The sequence below is a fragment of the Mauremys mutica genome, chromosome 3 (assembly GCF_020497125.1).
Source record: "Mauremys mutica isolate MM-2020 ecotype Southern chromosome 3, ASM2049712v1, whole genome shotgun sequence".
NCBI classification, from domain to species: Eukaryota; Metazoa; Chordata; order Testudines; family Geoemydidae; genus Mauremys; species Mauremys mutica.
The window spans coordinates 69,864,315-69,886,576 of NC_059074.1; the positions used below are offsets into that span (position 1 = coordinate 69,864,315).

Here is a 22,262-nt window from a genome sequence, read left to right on the forward strand (position 1 = left end):
TTCAAAGGTTAAAACTTCCCAAACTTAGTAGTTTTTCTCAGGACTGAAGATAATTATCTTGCTATTGATTTTTTTTTTAATTCAGCACTCCTATGGCAGGATAATTTGTTCACAACAAATAATTTGACCCACTTGGGCAGTGAATGGTATAAATAGCAAGATAGAGTGGTGGGAGGAGGCAACAAGTGAGATTGGAAGGAGTATCCAATCTTTCATCCTTAAAGGAGATGATAGCATTGATGGAGGCAGTAAAGAAGAGAATGTGACTGTTGGGGTGCTGATAGATAAGGGAAGAAGTGAAGTTCCTTGATTAGATCATGCTGAAGCAACAGTGGGATTTACAAACTGAGTGCTCCGTTGCCTATCTTGCCTTCAGGGTCCAGTCTGATAGCTGTACTCTGAGCAAGGGTGGCCGCCTTTAGCCCAGTGGTTACTGCACTCATCCAGGATGTGGGAGATTCTGGTTTAAATCCCCCCTTTGCCTGACTGGAGCAGTGTCTTGAACTTGTGTCTTGGGTTTCCCACCTCCCAGGGCTCACTCAGTTTCTCCTTTTGGAAATGTTCCATTGTATATAAATACTTTAAATATTCCTTGAGGGTGTGGCAGGGGGAAGAGAGAAAATTGACCAGTGGTTTGGGCTGTCCTCTGGGAGGTGCATGTGCAAGTCCCCTTCTCCAGTGAACATTTAATTATTTATACGAAGTGGAACAGCTTCAGCAGGAAAGGCTGAGAGACACTTGCCCCGGGATAACCCGTATCCCAGTGATTAGGGCACTCTCCTTGTAGAGGGGAGACTCAAGTTCAAGAGTAGGGATTTGAACCTGGTTCTCCAACATCCTGGCTGTGAGTTTTAGCCAGTGGACTAAAGGTTGCAAGGAGTGCACCACCTCCTCCTCGCGTTTTCAGGAAAAAACACTAACCTGGCTTGGGAACACCAGAGGGTTCAGGCTGGGGATCCTGAGTGGAAATAGGTACCTCCCCCTGGTTTAACTCCCTTTGAGGAATGGGGCTTAGGCCACACCCCTCTCCCTGGTATTTCCTGGTGGCTGGCTTATGTAGCTCCTTCTCAGCATGCTGGCTGTTCTGAATCCCATTCTTAGGTGCCTAACTCTCTTCTTGCATTGTATAGGGAGCCTGGGTCCCAAACTCAAGGTTATGAATTCCACTAGGAGACAAGGCAGGGGTGATGGATCCTTCCTAAAAGCAGGAGGGGGCCATGAGGCTCAGTCACCCCCATGGCCCTGCCCCTGCCCCCTGCAGTCTCGCCCACCAGCTAAGCTGGAGTCCGGCTAGGGAGCCCAGGCCCCTCCACCTGCCCTGGGTGAAGGGCCTGAGAGCAGCCCCCAGCCCGTGTTCCCACCCCCAGACCCTCATCCAGGGCACATGGAGGGTCCGCAGCTCCCCACCGTTGCCCGCGTGGCTCTTAGCACAACCTGGCTCCGGCTTCTGGCCTGGCCTGGGGCAGGGCCTCGGGCTGAAGAGCCACAGCCAGGCCATGGTAAGGGTCACCTGGGCAGCTTTGGGGAGCCGCGGACACCTCCACCTGCCCTGGGTGGGGGCCCAAGGAGCGGGAACATGGGCCGGGGGCTTCTCTCAGGCCACACCCCGGGCAGGTGGAGGCTGCCCAGGCTCCCCAGGCCTCTGACCCAAACCAGGCTCCAGCTTCTGGCCTGGCCGGGGGCAGGGCCCCAGGGGGAAGAGGAGGGGCAGGGGGACGGGCCCATGGCGAAAAGTGGACAGGCCAGATCTCTCCACTTTGACAAGGTGCCTAAATGTTAGGCCATGTCTACGCTACAGCAGCACAGATATGGTGCTGCAGCTGTGCTCCTGTAGCACTGTAATGTAGATGCTTCCTACATTGATGGAAGGGGTTTCTCCATCACTATAGGTAATCCACCTCTCTGAGAGGCAGTAGCTAGGTTAACGGAAGAATTCTTCCTCTGACCAACCTGCACGTATGGGTGTAGGTTGACCTCTGTCACACAGAGTGTGAAATTTTTCTCAGCTCTCAGCGATGTAGATAGGTCAATCTAATTTTTAGGTGCAGACCAGGCCTTAGGTGGTGCAATGCTCAGTCCCCTGGTGAATCTAGCTCCTAAGTGTTTCAGTTCAGGCAAATCTCCTCTCCATCATAGTGGTAAAGGTCACATCTGTATAACAGCACTGTTCTTTTTTTCATTTTTACTGATCCTGTTGTCTGCAAACTCCCTTGTAAGCAAGTCACTTACAAACAAGATCATAAAGTGTTTGCTTCAGATTTATACACTTGATTGTCTGCAAAATCAATATGCACTATAGGTATTGTTTTTCTCACAATCTCTAGAACAGTATCCTGTGACGCATTCTAAAATGCACGCTGTTAAAGGCAGAGCTCGAGCAAGTGCTGTTTGGAGCCAGAGCTATTTTTTAATAAAAGGAAGAAATAGGCAATGTGAAAAATATAAATGCAGAAAGAAAAATATGAGTCAGTGATTACACTGCTTTGAAAGCTCAGACTCTGCACTTGCAGAGAAAAGCTGATGCACAAAATAAAGCAACCAAACAAAAATTTGCAGTTGACCACATAAAGGCATCCTGATATTAGCTCGGTCCTAAAAGACAAAATAGTTTCACTAGAATTCTACAAATGGGGGAGAGGCAGGTTAAAACGATATATGTAGTCAGTATAACCTATATCTCTGAGGTGCTCAATAACTCAAGGAGAAGTCTCATACAATATCAAGGGTCCTATGAATGACTGAGAACCTTTGAGTAAAATTAGTTTTTTTGTGCCTTTGAGTGGAATATGATTGGGGTCAAAGCGCTAACAGAATTCAATTCAAATCTGAGCAGACGTGGCACTTACGTTTCTGTGATCCAACCTTCAATGCCTTGCTCAGTGAGTACTCTGTGTTTGGAGAATGCTCTCACTACAGTACCTGGAGACAACCTAAGCAAGCTGGCCCATGTTGCCTGGTGACAGAGTGGGGTGCTTGGAGAATGGCTTGCTCCCAAGCAGGCTCAGCTGCTGCAGCCGTGAAAAGTGAGGTTATCTGCTTTTCAGCTATTGGTTTATTTTTAATTAAAGTGAAATGTTCACAGGAGTAGCTGTTATCTCCCAAAAGCCAGTAAGTTAAATGTCTGTTTAATTAACTGCAATTACTTTAATTGGGTCAGGATAGAAATAAGAAAAAATAATGTAACAACAAAAATGAATTGAGTTAGCACTATGAGAAGATCCTTATTTAAAGCTACACTGGATCACTTCCATTCTAGTCTCTCATTTGAACTCTGTCACACACAATGTTTCAGACCTTTAAGGTGGAGTAACCATACATAGTCACCACAGTTCTCACAGCTTCCTACACCACAGGCAAATGCTGTTTCACTGTATACTTTATTATCATGTCTTCCACAGTTTTGCCCTTGTAAACATGTCATAGCAATAGTAAATGGTGGATTTCTTTCTATTTTAATGCTAGGATAAACTGGTCTGTGCATAATTCATACTACTCAAATTAATAATATGCTGCATTAGCAATATCGGTGGCAGCCTAGAATGCTGTGACATTGTTGAATCCTCTCACGGACTGCAAGGCCAGAAGGGACCATCATGATCATCTAGCCCAGGGTTCGGCAACCTTTCAGAAGCGGTGTGCCAAGTCTTCTTTTATTCACTCTAATTTAAGGTTTCGCGTGCCAGTAATACATTTTAATGTTTTTAGAAGGTCTCTTTTATAAGTCTATAATATATAACTAAACTATTGTTGTCTGTAAAGTAAATAAGGTTTTTAAAATGTTTAAGAAGCTTCACTTAAAATTAAATTAAAATGCAGAGCCCCCCGGACTAGTGGCCAGGACCTGGGCAGTGTGAGTGCCACTGAAAATCAGCTTGCGTGCCGCCTTCGGCACACGTGCCATAGGTTGCCTACCCCTGACCATCTGCACATTGCAGGTCACAGAACCTCATCTGCCCACTCCTGAAATAGACCCATAACTTCTGGCTGAGTTACTGAAGTCCTCAAATCATGATTTAAAGACTTCAAGTTATAGAGAATTCACCATTTACTCTAGTTCAAACCAGCAAGTGACCTGTGCCCCATGCTGCAGAGGAAGGCGAAAACCCCCAGGGTCTTTGCCAATCTGACCTGGAGAAAATTCCTTTCCGATCACAAATATGGCCCTGAGCATGTGATTGCTGCATAATAATAGTTGTCAATAAATGCGTGACCCATACAATTGTAATGAGATATAGTCTTTTAGAGTTATTTCAGTTTAGGGGTTTTTGATTACTTTTTTTTTATTTTGGCTTTAATTTAAGGAAAATATGGAAGAGTTCAGACATATTTAAAATATTCAGTGTTGCCAACTCTTGCGATACTTGGTGTTAAGGCCTCAGATCTTGGAGCCATGTAAATATATGAGAATCTTAGCTTTTGTTTAAAAAAAATCTAGCTTTCATGATAGTGGAGAAAAGCTTGAAAACATGAGCCCTGAAGGCACAAAACACAGAAAAGAAATACAATTAACCCAAGTATCAGAGGGGTAGCTGTGTTAGTCTGGATCTGTAAAAGCAGCAAAGAGTCCTGTGGCACCTTATAGACTAAGAGACGTCTATAAGGTGCCACAGGACTCTTTGCTGCTTTTACAATTAACCCAAAATGTATTATTTTAAAAATCGGCCTCGTGATTTTAAACCAATTTCATCTTTTATTGGGGGCATTTTTGAATGCTTGGGGTTGGTAATACTGCTGTAGAAATTAATAACGTCTTCAATCTCAGTATAAAAAAACAGCCCCCTTAAGAGCAATTTATAACTCACTTGCCAGTTGTCTAGCACCCTCTGTATGGGAGCAAACTATTCAATTATTGAACTACCCCAATTATATTCAGTGATCTGGATCTAAATTCTTGACAAAAACATGGTAATCTTCAGTTTTTAATGTTTTATTAAAGTCTGTCATTATCTAGTTATCGATTGTATCAGACAAGTCATTTTTGTGATTATTACTTCTCGCTATCTCCAGACTTTCCCCTCTGTATACATTCCACATTTCCTCTATTCATGTGTTTTGACAAACACCATGTAGGTGAGCTGAACTGTACAGGATTCCTAGTCTGGGAAGCGAAAGGCTCTGATTGGTAATCAGAACCAGGTCTCCTGTATGGTCCCGTGGAAGTCATCTCTCTCTCATTGTGTAGCTCAGCTCATGGAATTTGTTTTAGCACCACAGACTCAAAATAGCTGCAGAGAATGAACAAACAAACATAAAGATAAGATTGTGGAAGACCAATGTGATGAGATACAACTAAGCGATCTTAATTCTATGCCCTTTTCTTCCCTACAGATATTGTGGGTCCTTGGAAGAATGGAGCCAAAATTAATATGTTAAACTGGCTATCTATTAGTGCTGTAATAATTTTAAAACTAGGTGCTAAGTATCCCCCATATTGCATCTGGGATAGTCTTCTGGTGAGAAATTATAACAATGAGCTGTGGGTGTTTTCAGGAATTAAAGGTAGTAAACTGTTGGGTGCAATAGTAAACCATATAATGGTTCCATTACTCTTGGAAACCTCAATGATTGTAGTTTATTGGTATTGCTTTTAACAATAACCAGTATTTGAATGGTATGTGTGATGTAAATATAGTTACAGTATATGGGACGTGTGTATGATATCTGTATAAAGTGTTTGTGTGTGTGTGTGTGTGTGTGTGTGTGTGTGTGTGTATATATATATATATATATGTGTGTGTGTGTGTGTGTGTGTGTGTATTTATATGGATTCAAAATTAGGTGGGACAGGCACTGATTAAAATAAATTGCTTCTTTTTACAGGGTGATCAGACAGCCTTGCACCGGGCCACTGTTGTAGGAAATACAGATGTAATAGCAACTCTCATTCAAGAGGGGTGCCCTTTGGACAGACAAGACAAGGTAATGAGAAGACCTGTTGGATAATAACTGCACTAGACTGTAATATTAGCATTCTTTGGAATATGCTATTTAGAATTTATACTCTGGAGTAAACAATTTCATTTGAATTTAATAGCAGTTATGCAGATAAGAAACCTCACTTCCCTTTGGAAATATACTCCTGTTTTACTTACATTTGATGTACTGGTAAATTGATAATCTCTGAGCCAGGAGTCTGACTTTCTCCTGATGATGGCAATCTGATAAAGACCACAGGCTTCAAAGGAAACATTGGAAATCAGCCAGCTAGTGAGGAAGCGTGTAGAACTACTAAGAAAACTTACTCCAGTGAGGCCTGAGCAGTGCTATTTGTTAAGTAAAGATATGAACTGAATGTCTGTGAAGGAACCGTGTTGATCCCTCCTCAGAGGTACCATTACTCGTTGGCTCATTAGGCAGGGAATCATTTCTTTGTCATTTGCAACTGGAAGTGATTTAGTTGATATAGTCAGAGGTGCTGCTACCCAACTAAATAATATAGATGTGTCCGGATAGGGCAATAAAAAGTGGTGGGCTTGTTACTTGGTAACATAATGTACCACTACCCAGTCAAGTTGACTCCCAATATATTGCTGGACTGATCAGCTAGAGCATCGAGTTAAATAATACTCTGGGTGCAACAATACATAGGGTAGTGCTGCAATATTGATTCTCTAGGAAGTGCTTTGGACTGTAGAGAAAACATGAGCTAAGTAGGTCTCTACGCGAAAGCTCATATTCTACTTCAGATTTTATTTAATCCACATTTGAGATAAGGCTGCTAATAAAAGCAAATATCTACTACGTACACACACTCACACCCTTTCTCTGCTTAGGTCAGAAGCTGAGTTCTAGGCTGTACATTTTAGAGGGAGACACCCAAAACTATAAAGCAAAAGCCTTCCATGGGGTTTGCTTTACTAGCCACCTGTATGAAGTTTCGGGAGAGTCTTCTCCACAGCCCTTGAACTTCCTCGGTGTCTGCAGACCCAGCACCAAAATGAAAGCAAGAAGTATGATAGGATCCTTACCCCTCTCCGGGATGGTATTTGGATACCCTTTTCACTCCCAGATCTTACATTTGTGCTATAGGACGGAAGGCAAAAATATGTGCCCTGGTGAGAATTCACTGCATTTCTCAGCTATGCGGTGTAAAAACCCATTGCCATGTATATATGGGGAAGGAAAGCAAGCCAAAATAGGGAAAGAATGGGTTAAAGAATATTTAGATAAATTATATATATTCAAGTCAGCAGGCCTGGTGAAATTCATCCTAAGGTACTTAGGGAAATAGCTGAGGCAATCTCAGCACCATTAGCGATTATCTTTGAGAACTCATGGAGGACATCTGAGGTCCCAGAGGACTGGAGAAGAGGGAACATAGTACCTATGTTCCCCTAGCACAGGGGTGAGCAAACTACGGCCCAGGGGCCACATCTGGCCCGCTGGACCATCCTGCCCAGCCCCCAAGCTCCTGGCCCAGGAGGCTAGCCCCCGGCCCCTCCCGTGCTGTCCCTCCTCCCCCGCAGCCTCAGCTCGCTTGCTCCACCACAGGTGCGATGCTCTGGGCGGCGGGGCTGTGAGCTTCTGGGGCATCGCAGCTGCAGAGCCCAGCCTGACCCAGTCTCTGTGCTGCATGGTGGCGGTGGAGTGGCCCGGCTCTAGCCGGGTGGCGTGGCTGTAGCGCCGCCAGCCACTGGTGCTCCAGGCAGTGTGGTAAGGGGGCACGGAGCAGGGTGGGTTCGATAGAGGGCAGGGGAGTTCGGGGTGGTGGCCAGGGGGCGGGGATGTGGATGGTGGTCAGGGGGAAAACAGGGGGTTGAATGGGGGCAGGGGTCCCGGGGGGCAGTCAGGAAGGAAGGAGGGTTAGATGGGGCGGCAGGGGGCAGTCAAGGGCAGGGGTTCTGGGGGTGGTCAGGGGACAGGGAGAAGGGGTAGTTGGATGGGGCAGGGGTCCCGGGGGGGACCAGGAATGAGAGGAGGGGTTGGATGGGGTGGTGGGGGTCCGGGGACAGTCAGGGGACAGGGAGCGAGGGTGTGTTGATGGGGCAGGGGTCCCAGAGGGGCCGTCAGGGAACGGGGGGGGACACGACCCCCTCCCCTAACCGGCCCTCCATACAATTTACGAAACCCGATGCGGCCCTCAGGCCAAAAAGTTTGCCCGCCCCTGCCCTAGCATTAAAAAGAGGAACAAAGAGGATCCAAGGAATTACAGACCAGTCAGCCTAACTTTGATACCTGGAAAGATACTGGAAAAAATTGTGAATCAGTTTGAAAGCACCAAGAGGATAATAGGGTTTAAGGAACAGTTATCAATGGTTTGCTGTCAAACTGGGAGAGCATATCTATTGGGGTCCCACAGGGGCCAGTTCTGGGTCTGGTACTAATCAATATTTTCATTAATGACTTGGATAATGAAGTAGAGAGTGTGCTTATAAAATTTGCAGATGACACCAGGCTGGGAGGGGCAGAAAGCATTCTGGAGCAGAGGATTAGAATTGAAAACAACCTTGTCAAATTGGAGAATTGGTCTGAATTCAACAAGATGAAATTAAATAAAGACAAGTGCAAAGTACTACATGTAGGAATGAAAAACAACTATAAAATGGGGAATAACGGGTAGGCAGCAGTACTGCCTGAAAAGGACCTAGGGGTTATAGTGGATCACAAATTCAGTATGAGTCAACAGTGTGACGCAGTTGCAAAAAAAGGCTAAAATCATTCTGGGGTGTATTAACAGAGGTGTCGTATGTAAGACATGGGAGATAATAGTTCTGCTCTACTCAGCACTCGTGAGGCCTCATGTGGAGTACTGTTTGCTGTACTTTAAGAAGGATGTGGACAAACTGGAGAGAATCTAGAGAACAAGAAAAATTTTAAAAGGTTTAGAAAACCCACCTGACCTATGAGGAAAGGTTAAAAAAATTGGGCATGTTTAGTCTTGAGAAAAGACTGAGGATAAGGACCTAATAAGTCTTCAGATATTTTAAGAGCTGGTATAGAAATGATGGTGATCAATTATTATCGATCTGCGCTGAAGGGAGGACAAGAAGTAATGGACTTAATATGCAGCAAGGGAGATTTAGGTTAGATATTAGGAAAAACTTTCTAACAGGCTTCCAAGGGAGGTTGTGTAATTTCCATCATTGGAGGCTTTTAAGAACAGATTGCACAACCTGTCAGGGATGATCTAGGTTTGCTTGGTCCTGTCTCAGTGCAGTGGGTTGCACTAGATAACCTCTCAAGGTCCCTTCCAGCCCTCCATTTCTATGATTCTATATAAACACCACCACAGTCATCAGTTAAACCATACTGTATAGAACTTCAGAGAGAATCCCCAGCACCTTTTGTTCCAAATACAGCTCACTAAAGGACAATTCTTGATTAGCTGTCACTATCTTTAGGGCTTATAGTCTTTCTGCGACAGCAATTGGAAGACAAGTCAATCACAAACACATGAACAGGTCTAATTCTAACCATTGAAAAGCAAACCATCTACATCATAGGCTGCAGTTCCCACCATCTCTTGCAGACAAAAGGATGCCAACAAAGAAAAGCAATGGAGCACATACTGCACACACATGTCAGTATAATGTTATGCTTGGTTAGAAACTCAGGAGTTGGTGAAGTAGAGGCAGGGAGGGTTGAAAGTAGGCCCATGGAAGTTGTTTAAGTCTAGGTCTAGCATACATATGCCTATCCCCAAACAGAATTAGATAGCAAGAAAAGGGAAATGATTTTTAATGCCCAAACAGGGTTACAGCACCTACATTCTGAATGTAACATTCCTGTATGTGTGGACACAACACCCTAAACTGCTGCTCTTGTGTGTGTGCTCTTCAGGATGGGAACACAGCGCTTCATGAAGCATGTTGGCATGGATTCAGTCAGTCTGCCAAACTGCTCGTTAAAGCAGGAGCTAATGTTCTTGCCAGAAACAAGGTGAGATGCATGTAGAAAGAGCTTTCAGTTCCGATGTAAAATGGCTGTTTCTCATTGGTGGTGATTTCTGGTAATGGCATTTCTTAACAGGTGGTGGTCCAGTTCCTAGTGGGATTACTCATTCTCTTTGAATTAATTATGCCTGGATGATTCCACCAGAAACATTAGGAAATTTTGTTTTTTGACAGCTGACACAGGAGGAGCTCAGTAATACTTTGAATGATACATTAATTATGGCTGAAGAACACTGGAATTCTTATGGAAACCTCTATTGTGTCCTAATTTATATTGAGTGGATTCATTGTAACGGGCATGATTAAAATGAATATTAATTGAACTAATAGGGAAATAGCATTAAAACCCAATTTATCAGAAATTACAGTCAAATGAGCGCATAAACCACAAAAGAAGGAAAACAGTATATCTTTTGTTATAATGTTTCCATTAATGTACCAGGATTTAGTCTTGTTGAAAATTTATGAGGCACTCTTAAGTGTCTCTCTCTTTGTATTATAATATCTTATGCGTAATGCAGGAGAACTGAATATATGACCCTCCAGAATTGCAAACAAGCTATTTTATAACACAAACATAGGGTACCAATTGAGGACTGTAAAATTATGTTCTAAATTGGTGCAATATACCATGGCATAAACAATTTTACTAAGATCAAAATGAAATACCCTTGGGAGATTTTTTTTCCCACCCACTAGTCAAAAGGTTAATGGAATAATCTGAAAAACAGCGAGGGGCAATATACGTTAAATTAGGGTTTGGACTGTTCAGCCAGTTGAGCAGTCAGGTTGCATGGACATCACTATGTGTTGTTACAGGCAACAGGAATTTAGAGCTACTATACTTATTGTATCTTGTAATTTTCCTTTAAAAAATGCTCCATACAATTGCAGTAAACATGTCTATAAAACTATTAAATGAGCCAACGGTTCAAAAGAACGACAGTCTGTAAAACTAAACTACCCAATGAATACTACCAGAGACAAGAGAAGAAAGGACACATGGGTATAAAAATGAATATGAGTAAAACTATATACTGTATTGACATAGGACAGGAGCAGCCACCATATGCAATCAGACTGTTTATGGTTACTTTGCAATTTGTAAACAAAATAATCTTATGCTGCTGTTTCACTTGATTTATAGCATCCTTTCTTTTATATTAGGCTTTGAGTTTGATTTCCAGATGCTCATCTTTATGTCTATTAGACATTCTTTAGATAACTCACGTAGTTACAAATATCAGGCAATAGAACTTTTTCCAACATCCAGAACCATGAAAGTGTGAGTGTGTGTGTGTTAATATAAGAATTGCTACTCTGTTTACTTGGGCGCTATGTGCATTAGAAGATTTTAACTAAAAGGGTGAATGCCAATCTACTGTATTCATACACTTTTTTAAGAGAGGTCTGTCTCAGAATGTCTTACAGTTTATGCATCATTCATAGCTTTTATGCAGCAAAGGCACTCTGTTAGAACTCATAGTGTAGCATGTCAGTGTTCAAACACGCACACGCCCTGCTTCTGCTTCCAATGGCAATGAAGAATTTTCCTAACTTTACTTAATAACTCAATCCTATTTTCACTTCATCAAAGCTGGCTTCTTTGGATGCTTCTCAACTTCTTATACTCCTGAAGATTCAACACAGTGGTTCTAACAGCATGACAAAATACAAAGCATAGCAGCAGTCAGGGTTTAGGCGCTGACAAGGTCCTGTTATAAACATTCATACTAGGAAAAATCAGATTGCCTGGCAGCCAGGACAACCTGACAAGTGATAATTACTTATTGCCAGTGTACAAGCTGCTGACCTACACCTGAGAATCCAGGGTGTCTTGACTGAATGACACAGTACCCTGTGGAGGAGAATGGATTTGGCCTCTAGGCTTAGTTAATTTATACAAGCCACCAAACAGCAGAAGAAATGGATTATTTGCCTACCCAGACTGCTACTTTGTTTAATTCCTTCTCATTGTTAGTTTCAGTTCATGTTGCATTTCAGGATAAGAGCATGTGGCTAATTATATATGCGCTCTCCCTATGGTATAGGATTGAACACAACTGCCATCCACTGATATCTATAAAGAGACAATGATTAGAGGCTAGCTTTCATTTCCGGCCTTAAGTGGGATGCACCAGTCAGTCCACCCAAGATTTTAAGTGCAAGTCAGGTTCAGATCAACAGCTTGCATTTGAGGGGAGGGACAATAATATCCATACAACACACGTGATTTCTGAAAATACTCCTTTCTTGATCCAAAATGTTAGGACAGACATTTTCTTGTCTGGCAACCAAATTTGAGAGTCAGGTTGCTGTCTTCAAACAAGTTGGATTAACAAAAAATCCTTAGTCTGATAAACATTATTCTGTGAGATCAGTACTAGCGTTTTTACATCTGTGAACAGTCTGTACCTTTCTGTTCATATTTAGGAGGCTGGGAAATCAGAGGTGTCTTTTTCCAAATCAGTACAACTTGAATCCAGTCCCTGTCACTGAAGTCAATGGGAGTTTTGCCATTCAGTAGGAGCAGGAGCCAGTTCCACTGTATGAGCTCTAAGCTCCCTGTGCTCCCTCTGTAATTTTTGTGAATTTCTACCAAAGTGCTGCAGCCTCATTTCTCTGCCTTGCTGCTCGAATTTACACTTCTAACAGCTAATAATGAAAGAACTGTACGGGCTCTTCAGAGAATAACCCAAGGGAAAAAAAATCTCTACATGTGACTTTGTTCAGAGAAAAAAAATCTGTAATGCCTGCTACAGTTCAGAGACTTGTATTCAGAACTGCAGTACACAGTAATGTCAAATCAAAGACTTACGACTCCTCTAAGAGTTCTTCCAATTCAAAATGTGCAGGCGGTGACTGGTGTTTGAGCAGTAGGTGAGACATGAAAAGGAGGATAATTGGGAGGAGAATGAACAAGAAGCAGGGAGCCTGATAATGTCTAAAACCTTTTTACTTGAGATGATCACATTTTCAGATCCAAGCAAACCTATTGCAGGCTCAGTGACAAAGACCAGCAAACAAATATTCTAAGGACTTGTCTACATGTGTGTGTGGGTGTGTGCTTTTGGATTAAGTTTGTGCATATTAACAGCTGTGGAATAACTATTCTGAAATAATTGCATCCATACGGTTAGCTTTTACTACACACTTCCCTCTTAATCAGTGTGCACATGCAGCACTGACTTCTTTTGAAATAAACTTTCAGCATATCAAGCAGGTATCCCATGGTGCTTTGTCCTGCTGCTGGGCTCTATGTATTCTGGGATTTTTCTGATGATGCATTATAGGATACCTACCTGAAGCCACTAGAATTCTGTGACTTGGGGTTCACAGCAGCAAATTTCCAGGATTCCTTTCTTTGTATCCCAGGGTTCATATGTCTTTTGCAAGTTAGCCCATTTTCAAACTGCTGTCAGCCAGCACGGAGTGAAGCAATGCAGTCAGGGATACCATTGGAGGGACTGAAAAATTAATCTAGACTGCAGATGTGTCCACACAAACCACCTTCTGCACTAACTTACTCCAAAATGAACTCAAGCCACTTTCAAAGTGGATTGTCCAATTTTCACTAACTAGCCAGTTAATTTGGAAGAATTGTATCATGTGGACACAGCCCATTTTATTGAAAAAAACAAACAAACAAAAAATTGTGGTTAGTATGAAATAACCCTGCCTCACTGGTGTAGACAAACCCTAAACTCTCAGGCCCCTCAGCCCTTCAGAAGAATAAACGCACAAACTTTTCCACATGGGAACTTCTACTTGTAACAAAACTCATCTTTGCTTTTCTCTGGACCCTTAGTAACTCACCAAGTTCTTTTCCTATTTCTGTCTGAAGACTTTCATTCATTGTAAACATACAAGCTCTCTATAGCCTAAAACCACCACTCTGCCCCCATTATATATACACGTGTTGATTTCCATAACTACCCTAATAGACTAGAAATAGCTTTTACCTAACAGACCACAGGACTTCAAACATACTTTCCTTCAGGAATTAAAGTACAAAGCCATGGAGCAGCATGTTTCTTTGTGCAAAGAAACAGGAATTACATTTATAAGACAGATGGAACCATGTGCAAATTTACTCACACTGTACCCACAAACATGCTCATATATGCATATGTGAGCTGACAGCCTCCTCCTGGTGTAAACAGGAGAGCAGGGCATTCCATGAGAGATCCTGGGGTCTAGGATCTAGGGTTCCACCTTTATTTTGTCAGAGCACGAATGTGGAGACCTCCAGGACATGGTGCTGTAAGATGCATCTGCTTTCCCTAGTTAGGACTGGGAAGCTGATAGGAAGGGAATCTGCTTTGAGCCTGAGAAGGGAATTTTTCTTTCAAGAGATCTTTTGTTTCATAGTTACATGTTTTAAATTCAAAATATTAAATTTTAGGTGATTGCAACAAATTAAGTGCATTGCTTTGGGAAAAATTCTAGGAAAATCAAGTGTCATCTAGGCAATGTAATTACCAGATATGAAAGAGAGGCTATGTACTGAGGATTAAGTCATGGGGAGTTTTATTTATTTAAATTAGGTGCTTTTAAAATATTAATTGAATTTGATGCTCCGCAGTAGTTGCTGGATTGATAATTTTGGAAATGGAAGTCTCCCATTTGCTCTCTGAACACTGGCAGTGACAATGTAAAATTCCCCAAACTCCCAATACCTGCCTCTGCTGTGTCCTGGAGGAAACATCTCTGTGGCAGAGAGGGTAGCTCTGTTTCCATGCCCATTCAGGCCATAGCTAGTTTTTCGGTGAGAACACCAACAATATTTTTGAGTGGGTTTTGTGATGTGGCCTGGAACAAAGCTACAAATTCACTTTTCATAGGCAACTGATCAGAAGTCATTTACAGCTTTATAAGTTTAAAATCCTGCAATGAGACACACATTGTTTATTGAGATGGGGTGGTAGTGTTTGCTTGCTTTGTTTTTTGACTTATGTCAATTTTCTAAAGATGGCTTCTGTATTTTTCTGTCTCTCTCCTAAGGCAGGTAACACACCGCTGCACTTGGCCTGCCAAAATAGCCATTCCCAAAGTACTCGTGTTTTGTTACTTGGAGGGTCTCGGGCAGATCTCAAAAATAATGTAAGCTTAAAAATACATTTTTAAAAATGATTATTCTGTTTCAGCTTCTGGAAATATAGCTTTCAAAATATCAAACTTTGCCTTTCTGTTTGTTATGAGGATTGGGAGAAAAATAACAAAATGCCTAAACAGACAGTGGGTTTTAAAAATGTTTTGTGATAAGACTTATAAAGGTGTTACTTACAACCGTTTTGAAGGGGGAGGGGGACAGAAAAATTAAAGACGTATACATTGTTTTCTGCTGTTACATACACCTGAACACAAGCTTTTCTTGGTTGCTCATTTTGAAGACATAGGATGGTCCCACCCGAATACTGTAATTGAAGTCTGCAGGTGGAGGAGTCCTCCCCTGTGTTTGAAAAGTGGAAATATTTAGAGGGTTCCGTAAGAGTCCAAGGAAATTCTTCAGAGACGCTCCTCCGGCTACGCATTGTGTGGGGGTCTATCAAACCAAAGAACTTCATATAGTTTTGAATTTTCAAACTGATTTCCTCTCTTTATTGAGGATCTGGCATAAAACAGGAACAAAAAAAAAATTGGAGCCAGATATACATGAGTTTAAACATAGCAAAGCCTGCAAAAGAGTACAATATTCTAAATGCTTGAGGCCTTGCATTTTGCATCCATTATAGAATTTCCATAGCTTCCTTGAGATACATCCTCTGCACTTCCCCATTGTACAACAACCGAAACAGTTATTTGGTTTCACTGGCTTTCCCTACAGATTCAGAGGTAAAATTAATATAAAGCAGCTAAGCCATTTGATCCCCAAAAAACAATTAAGTAAAGATGCTTCTATATCATTCACATCTCCAGTTCAGTGTTAAATAGCTTATTTCATCCCCAAACACCCTGACAAGCATTAACTTTTCTATTGCGACCACATGCTTAGAGCTTTGTTTCTGTTTCCAGGCAGGAGATACCTGTTTGCACGTTGCTGCTCGTTATAATCACTTGCCCATCATTAGGGTACTCCTCAGTGCTTTCTGTTCTGTCCATGAAAAGAACCAGGTCAGTGCATGAACTATTCACTGCAGCCAGGCACCCTTTTTATAAGGCTAACAACTGAAATGAGGGACCATTGATCACATGTGGGGCCCACTGTAAATACTCCCTTTTAATGTGCATTTCACTGTAATCTAAAGATGCCTGGGCTTCTAAGAATAGCCTTAAAGAAATGGTGTGCCCGTGGTTTATCATTTCAGAACATGTTGCTGCATTTACATTTCTAATTTATAACATTTTCTATTTATTATGCTGTATAGAAATATATTTCTGTTGTTTTTTTTAAAATGGGAAAGAAGTGAACTAGTGGTTAGAGCAGGAGTTACTAGACGTGATGACACTGGGCAAGACACTTCACCTTTGTGCCTCAGTTTACTCCTCGGTATAATAGGGATCATATTACCTGCCGTAGTGAGGCAGAACTGATTGTTTGTAAGGTGCTTTAGGAGCTACATAAATGACATTTTTATTAACATTTTGTAGTATATTCTCTATTTGTCCGATCCTTATTGCTTTAGTGGGAAGCAAAAATGTGGAAAATTCAAGGAAAACTTGTGTTAAGTACAAAGGAATGATTAAGCTACATGAGGACTAACCATCCAGGTTTATTTTATAGGGGAAACAATTGAATGATGCGCCTACTGAACAGCTTAGCTGGGTGGTACAACAGAATGGATTAGTGCATTTTAAAAAAATGTACTAAATCTGCTAAGGAAAATAAATTATATGGTACTTTAACAAACAATCTAATGTTACTGAGACACTTTCCGTATACAGCGTGGTGCAGGATCATACTTATGTTTTCTGATTTGTATGTACAATGTTGTTTTTCAAATGGAAAATATTACAGCAAATTGAATGGGTTTAGCCACATTAAATTGGCTATGCAATTTCAAACACTAATATGTAATTTTGTTTTGGGGGATGAATTTAGTTGCTTGTGAGCTACTGAGTGATAATATTGTCTAGGATTAGCATGCAAGCAGAAACCATTCTGCCTGTACTCCACAATATTACCCAGACAGCCTAAAGCTGACCTGTAACATGTTTGTCTTCAGTCTCAGATTCTCCTAAATTGTTGCTGGCAAGCATGTGTTATCTGTGGTTGCATGTGTTCAGTGGTACCCAAGTTGTTTTTCATTTGTACTTGCAGTACATGTCCAGAGGTGAAGTGAATGCTCTAGTGCTCTGACCCTCTGTGTAGCCACTTAGGTAGCTATGTTCCAAGAGTTGTTTTAAGAAACATCAACATATCAAGTAAAAACCAAATTGTCTTGTTGCAGTTTATCCAAGATCATTTTGCAGCTTGTCAAGCTCAAGAAGTGGCACGTATGTTCATAACCACCAGGTCATCAAAGGCCAGATAATCAAACGTATAAAACTGTCACAGAGATGAGGATACATCATAACATTCTGCCCTCAGCAATGTTGCATCCCTGCATTTGAGGACATATTTGGGCCAAGTGCTTTTGGGTCTCCAGCATAATTTCCCTCTGTGAGCACATTCTCAGGGATCAGTTAATTTAATAGGAATGTGGCTAATCCCAACCCTCACTGCCTTCCTCAAAATGATGTGATTTAGCCCAAATCTTAGTCTGCCTCTCTGTTGATCAGCCCTTATTAAAGTTCAGTTACCGTGTAATTACATTTGGACCTATGAACCATAAAGGGGCACAAGGAAACCGGAAATGCAGTACATACAAATCAAAGATGTCCACTAGCATGTTGTATTCTACTTTGTAAATTTCAGGCTGGAGATACTGCACTTCATGTAGCTGCTGCATTAAATCATAAAAAGGTGGTCAAACTCTTACTGGAAGCAGGGGCTGATGGGTCAATTGTCAACAATGTAAGTACAGGTAGAATTACTTTGATTCTTTATCTTAATGTTTCATAGATATTTTCTGCAGATTTTTCAAATGTTGGCTGATAATATTTAGACATTACCCTATTAAGTAAATTAAAATGCTTGATTATTTTATACAAACACACACACACACACACACACAACTCTTTGACTTTAGGGTAGCTATTTCAGCTATTCATTTTTTTGATGGTAGTTGAAGGAAATAATGTATTTTTTTTTCTTTTCAGGCAGGTCAGACTCCTCTAGAGGTTGCTAGACAGCATAATAATCCTGATGTTGCTCTTCTCCTTGCTAAGGCACCACAGGTACCTTATAAATGTCTTTATTACTAACAAACCTGAGAGCACCCTTTGGCAGGAATGTTCTGGGATAGCTCCTGGAGTGCACACAGAGCTGCAGTTGGGTTCCAGACAATGTTGCTAGGGTTCTACTGCCTTAAATGCCACTTGGGTACTGATGTGCAGGGCAAACTAGAAGAATGTGTCCCCGTAAAAAGGCTCTGTGGGATAGCAAATAAATAAGCTTGTCTTATTACCCAGTTTCTGTAATAGGACATCAGTGGGAAAAGTGATGATGATATTGATTGGAAATGCTACCTTGCTTCAGGTCTTGCGCTTTAACCGTGGAAGAAGCCTTAGAAAGAAGAGAGAAAAACTAAAGGAGGAAAGACGAGCTCAGTCTGTGCCAAGAGATGAGGTGGTGCAGAGCAAGGTACAGCCAAGCATTACCAACTTAATGTGTTAAGAGGCAGGGAAGTCTGACCTAGTGATTACAATCAAATCCTCCAGTACTGAATTCACCTTTTGTGTAGCTGTGCAGCAGGCACCTGGAGAAACACACAGGTCCCTGACTGCAACCAATCCTATATGAGTTCCCAGCTTTATACTTTTTAGGGATGCTCAGAGCAAGGTATACTGTCAACCCTGGCCAGTGCAGTGCATCTTGCATTGCTATTGAAGACCCTCTGGTGGTGATTCTGTGACTACTGTGCAAAACAACGTAAAATTAGGGATGTAGCAAAGACAAGCCCTTACAACTCCCTGTTTCTGTTTTAAATAGGGCAGTGTCTCAGCTGCTGAGGATACTCACAGCAGTGATCAGGTGCCTCAGAGGAAAGGAGATCTGAAAGATGAACCACGGTCAACTTCACCAGAGCCCAAAGGAAAGAACAACAAAAAGAAAAAGCCACGAGAAAAGGTACCAATACATTTAAAGTAACAGAGAGAGGGACTACTGTTTAAACAATACAGAGTTCCCATCTCCTAGCTAAGGGGTAAGTACACCATCTCCCCAGCCTTCCCAATGCCCCCTGGTCTGAGACAGGAGTCAGCTGATTGTCTCAGATTCCAAGCAGCAGTCATTTATAGTTTGGTTTTGGTTTTTTTTGTAAACTGGGGAATGTTGTGTGTGTTTCAGATTTCAGCACTTTCAGATCCTGCTTCACCAGCTGACCAGCAGACACTCCCTGGTCCCCAGCAGAGCTTACCTAAGCATCGTAGAAGTAAACATCGTTGCTCATCTCCACCACCCCCACATGAGTTCAGAGCCTATCAGCTTTACACGCTGTATCGTGGAAAGGACGGTAAAGTCATGCAGGTAAACAAGCTATCACCATCAAAAATCAGGGACAAGTGCCTAGTGGGATTTGAGCACAGTTAGGAAATGAAACAGAGATGGCCTTTGACTATGTTTTCAAGGGTATTCTGTTATTAATTCTTGTTTGTTGTATGGGATTTACCAATATTTTAGAATGAGGCCTGGCACACAGTAAGTTGGTTTTATGCATACCAAGTGGTGTATGTTTTGATAAATGAAGCATTTCCTATTTGTAGACAAGGTGCAAACAATGATTGAAAATGACACTAGAACCTTGCTAGTTTCCACTTTGGAATATTATTACCTATTTCCAGTAGGAAAAGCTAGAAGCTTTATAAATGAAAAGAAATGCACAATCTCTGCCCTGAAGAGTTTACAGTCCAAACAGAAAGCCTGACTATGTGCAATACCTTTATGTTTCAGTTTCTTCTCTTTACTAAATTGGGTCTCTTGGAGTTCAAGAATTACTAGAGGCAGGGGTTTAACACACTATTGTCCCTTTTTGACCTGTAAGGTTAGCCAAAATTTAGGGTCTTGCAGGCTGTTTCCCTAAGGAGAAATTGATGAGTCAGGTATTTCTTTGCTACAGTCCTGCTTACTTACAAATAATGAACAAAGACCTTTCTCTGTGAACACAGGAAGAATTACAGGCTTGCTGCTTGCTTCTGTGCCTCTTTCTGTGGTGTTTCTCCTACTTTTTCCTCAGACATATCCCTCAACTAAAACAACATGCAGCAAAGCCCCTGCACCCATCTAGTTCTAATTCCTGAACAGCCTCCTATGTCCTTTTGTGTTGAGTAGAAGCTCCTATTGTTTCAGCTACTTGGTTCCATAAAGATGCTTTAATAGCTTCTTTACAACTATCTTAAAGGAAGGGTGGTGATTATGCCCCTCCCCAATTTCACTGAGATTTAACCCAACCCATATGAAATAGAGCAGATTGGTTAGTGAACAGGGAACACCAAATCACAAACTCACTGCACTTCAGACACTGTAATTTGCTAATCTCGTGAATATGCAATGGATAGTTCACCCATTTGCTGGACTTAGTATAGTTCCCCTAAATGTGAATCTGCAAATATTCACCTAAAGCCATTTTTAGAACAGCACAAAAGCATGCAGTAAATTATCAAGTGATTCCCTTATTGAGATGTAAGCGACTTTGATCTGATGGGTCTATTCCATCTAACTATTGCTGCTTTTATGCATACTGTACCAAGACACATCCAGGAAAGCAGTGCGTCCCATCTCTGAATCAGAACATAACCCTTTATCCTCCCTTGCTGCACTTGGGGAATCATACATATCAGAAGGTAGGAATGGAATTTAACAGAAACTGAAGAGCATCTATTGCAGACATCAGATACTCTGTTGCCGTGATGGCTGGAGGCCTCAGAAGTAGAAACTTTGGAGGAAGGATTGGAAAATTCCAGAGATGAGCACAATGAGGACTATTCTAATGTTAGATGTGGGATTCAAGAAAGAAACCCGAGGCAGAGCTGTTGTTGTTTTATTATTTATTTAATTATTTTTGTGGTAGTGCCCAGGAAGAGCTGGGCAATTTCCATACATTCAATAAGGGATGGTTCCTGCTGCCCCAAGAATCTCTCAGTCTAAGGACAGAGGTAGGCAAAGGTTAAGGGGGAAAGGAACAAGAAGTAAGGGTCTGCATACATGTCAGTTACATTTACTTATGGGCAGCCTGGCACAAGTGGGGCTTTGAGAGACTTAAAGTTGGATGTAGCAGGGTTCTTGCCGATGAGCTCAGGGAGGCTGCAAGGAAGAAGGCAAGGAGATGAGTGTGTGAGAAGCTGCCAGCAGACAGGTGAGGATGAAGGGAATGCTAGTGCAGTAAAGGGGGCTATGCAATGATATATATGGGATTTTAAATTGCAACTGAAGGAAACTGAGCAAAATGTTCAGTTTAAAGAAAAGTCAGATGCCAAAACACATCAGTTTTATAGCATCAAAAGCAAAACAACACCCAAAACCCAACAAATCCCCTCCCCAATTTTACAGCATCATTAAGAATCATAACGTCAGGTCTCAGGCCCTAATCCTGCAATTGGATTTGCAAGATGGATCCTTGTTGCCCATCTGGAGTCTCAGTGAAGTCAACAGTGCTCCATGCAGATCAGATTGCAGAACCACAGCCGAAATCACTCCCAAACAAAATATACTTCAAATACCTATTTCCTTCTTCATGCAGGCCATGAGAGGTTATCAGGACAGTAATACAGTACCAAAGCAGATTAGCTAGGGGGGCAGGAAGTTCAGTTAGAGAAGAAGTGGTGAAAATTTACTGACTGTTTCTGAGTGTTAATAGGACAGGGATAAATCAAGCTATTTTGCTGTTCCTTATGCTCTCAGGCCCCAATAAATGGATGTCGTTGTGAGCCACTGATTAATAAACTGGAGAATCAGCTGGAGGCAACTGTGGAGGAGATAAAAGCTGAGTTTGGGACAGTACAGGATAAGATGAATATCAAGCTGGGCCAGATGGAAAACAAAACTCAACATCAAGTAAGAAAATGGTCCAGAGATATGCCATTAATGTTAGAAACATAGTTAAGTCGAGAGAGAGAGAGTGTGTGTGTTCGTGTTCGTGTTCCACAGGGAGATCTATTGTTACAAGCCAGAGTCCTGAGAAGAATAATAGTTAAAATAAACTGTACAGGTGACCTTCTGTGCTCACTTTGCATAGTGAATCTGAACTGTTTAGCTTCACTTTTGGAGTCTGATAGACTAAAGACAAATGCTGCAGCTGTTGGGATTCAATGAAGGGAATGTTTAAATTA

The 22,262-nt window shown here is 41.8% G+C and overlaps 1 protein-coding gene across 3 annotated transcripts in view; it reads left to right on the forward strand.

Annotated features, from left to right (window-relative positions):
- ANKRD6 (ankyrin repeat domain 6) overlaps nt 1–22,262 on the forward strand; it is a 159,316-nt gene that overhangs the window by 129,275 nt on the left and 7,779 nt on the right. For all 3 annotated transcript variants that reach the window (XM_045010698.1, XM_045010699.1, XM_045010697.1), the window contains 10 exons: nt 5,821–5,919; nt 9,781–9,879; nt 14,898–14,996; nt 15,909–16,007; nt 17,752–17,850; nt 18,096–18,173; nt 18,475–18,579; nt 18,928–19,065; nt 19,285–19,464; nt 21,835–21,987. In XM_045010698.1, coding sequence (XP_044866633.1) covers nt 5,821–5,919; nt 9,781–9,879; nt 14,898–14,996; nt 15,909–16,007; nt 17,752–17,850; nt 18,096–18,173; nt 18,475–18,579; nt 18,928–19,065; nt 19,285–19,464; nt 21,835–21,987 — 1,149 coding nt within the window. The remainder of the gene's footprint in view (nt 1–5,820; nt 5,920–9,780; nt 9,880–14,897; nt 14,997–15,908; nt 16,008–17,751; nt 17,851–18,095; nt 18,174–18,474; nt 18,580–18,927; nt 19,066–19,284; nt 19,465–21,834; nt 21,988–22,262) is intronic.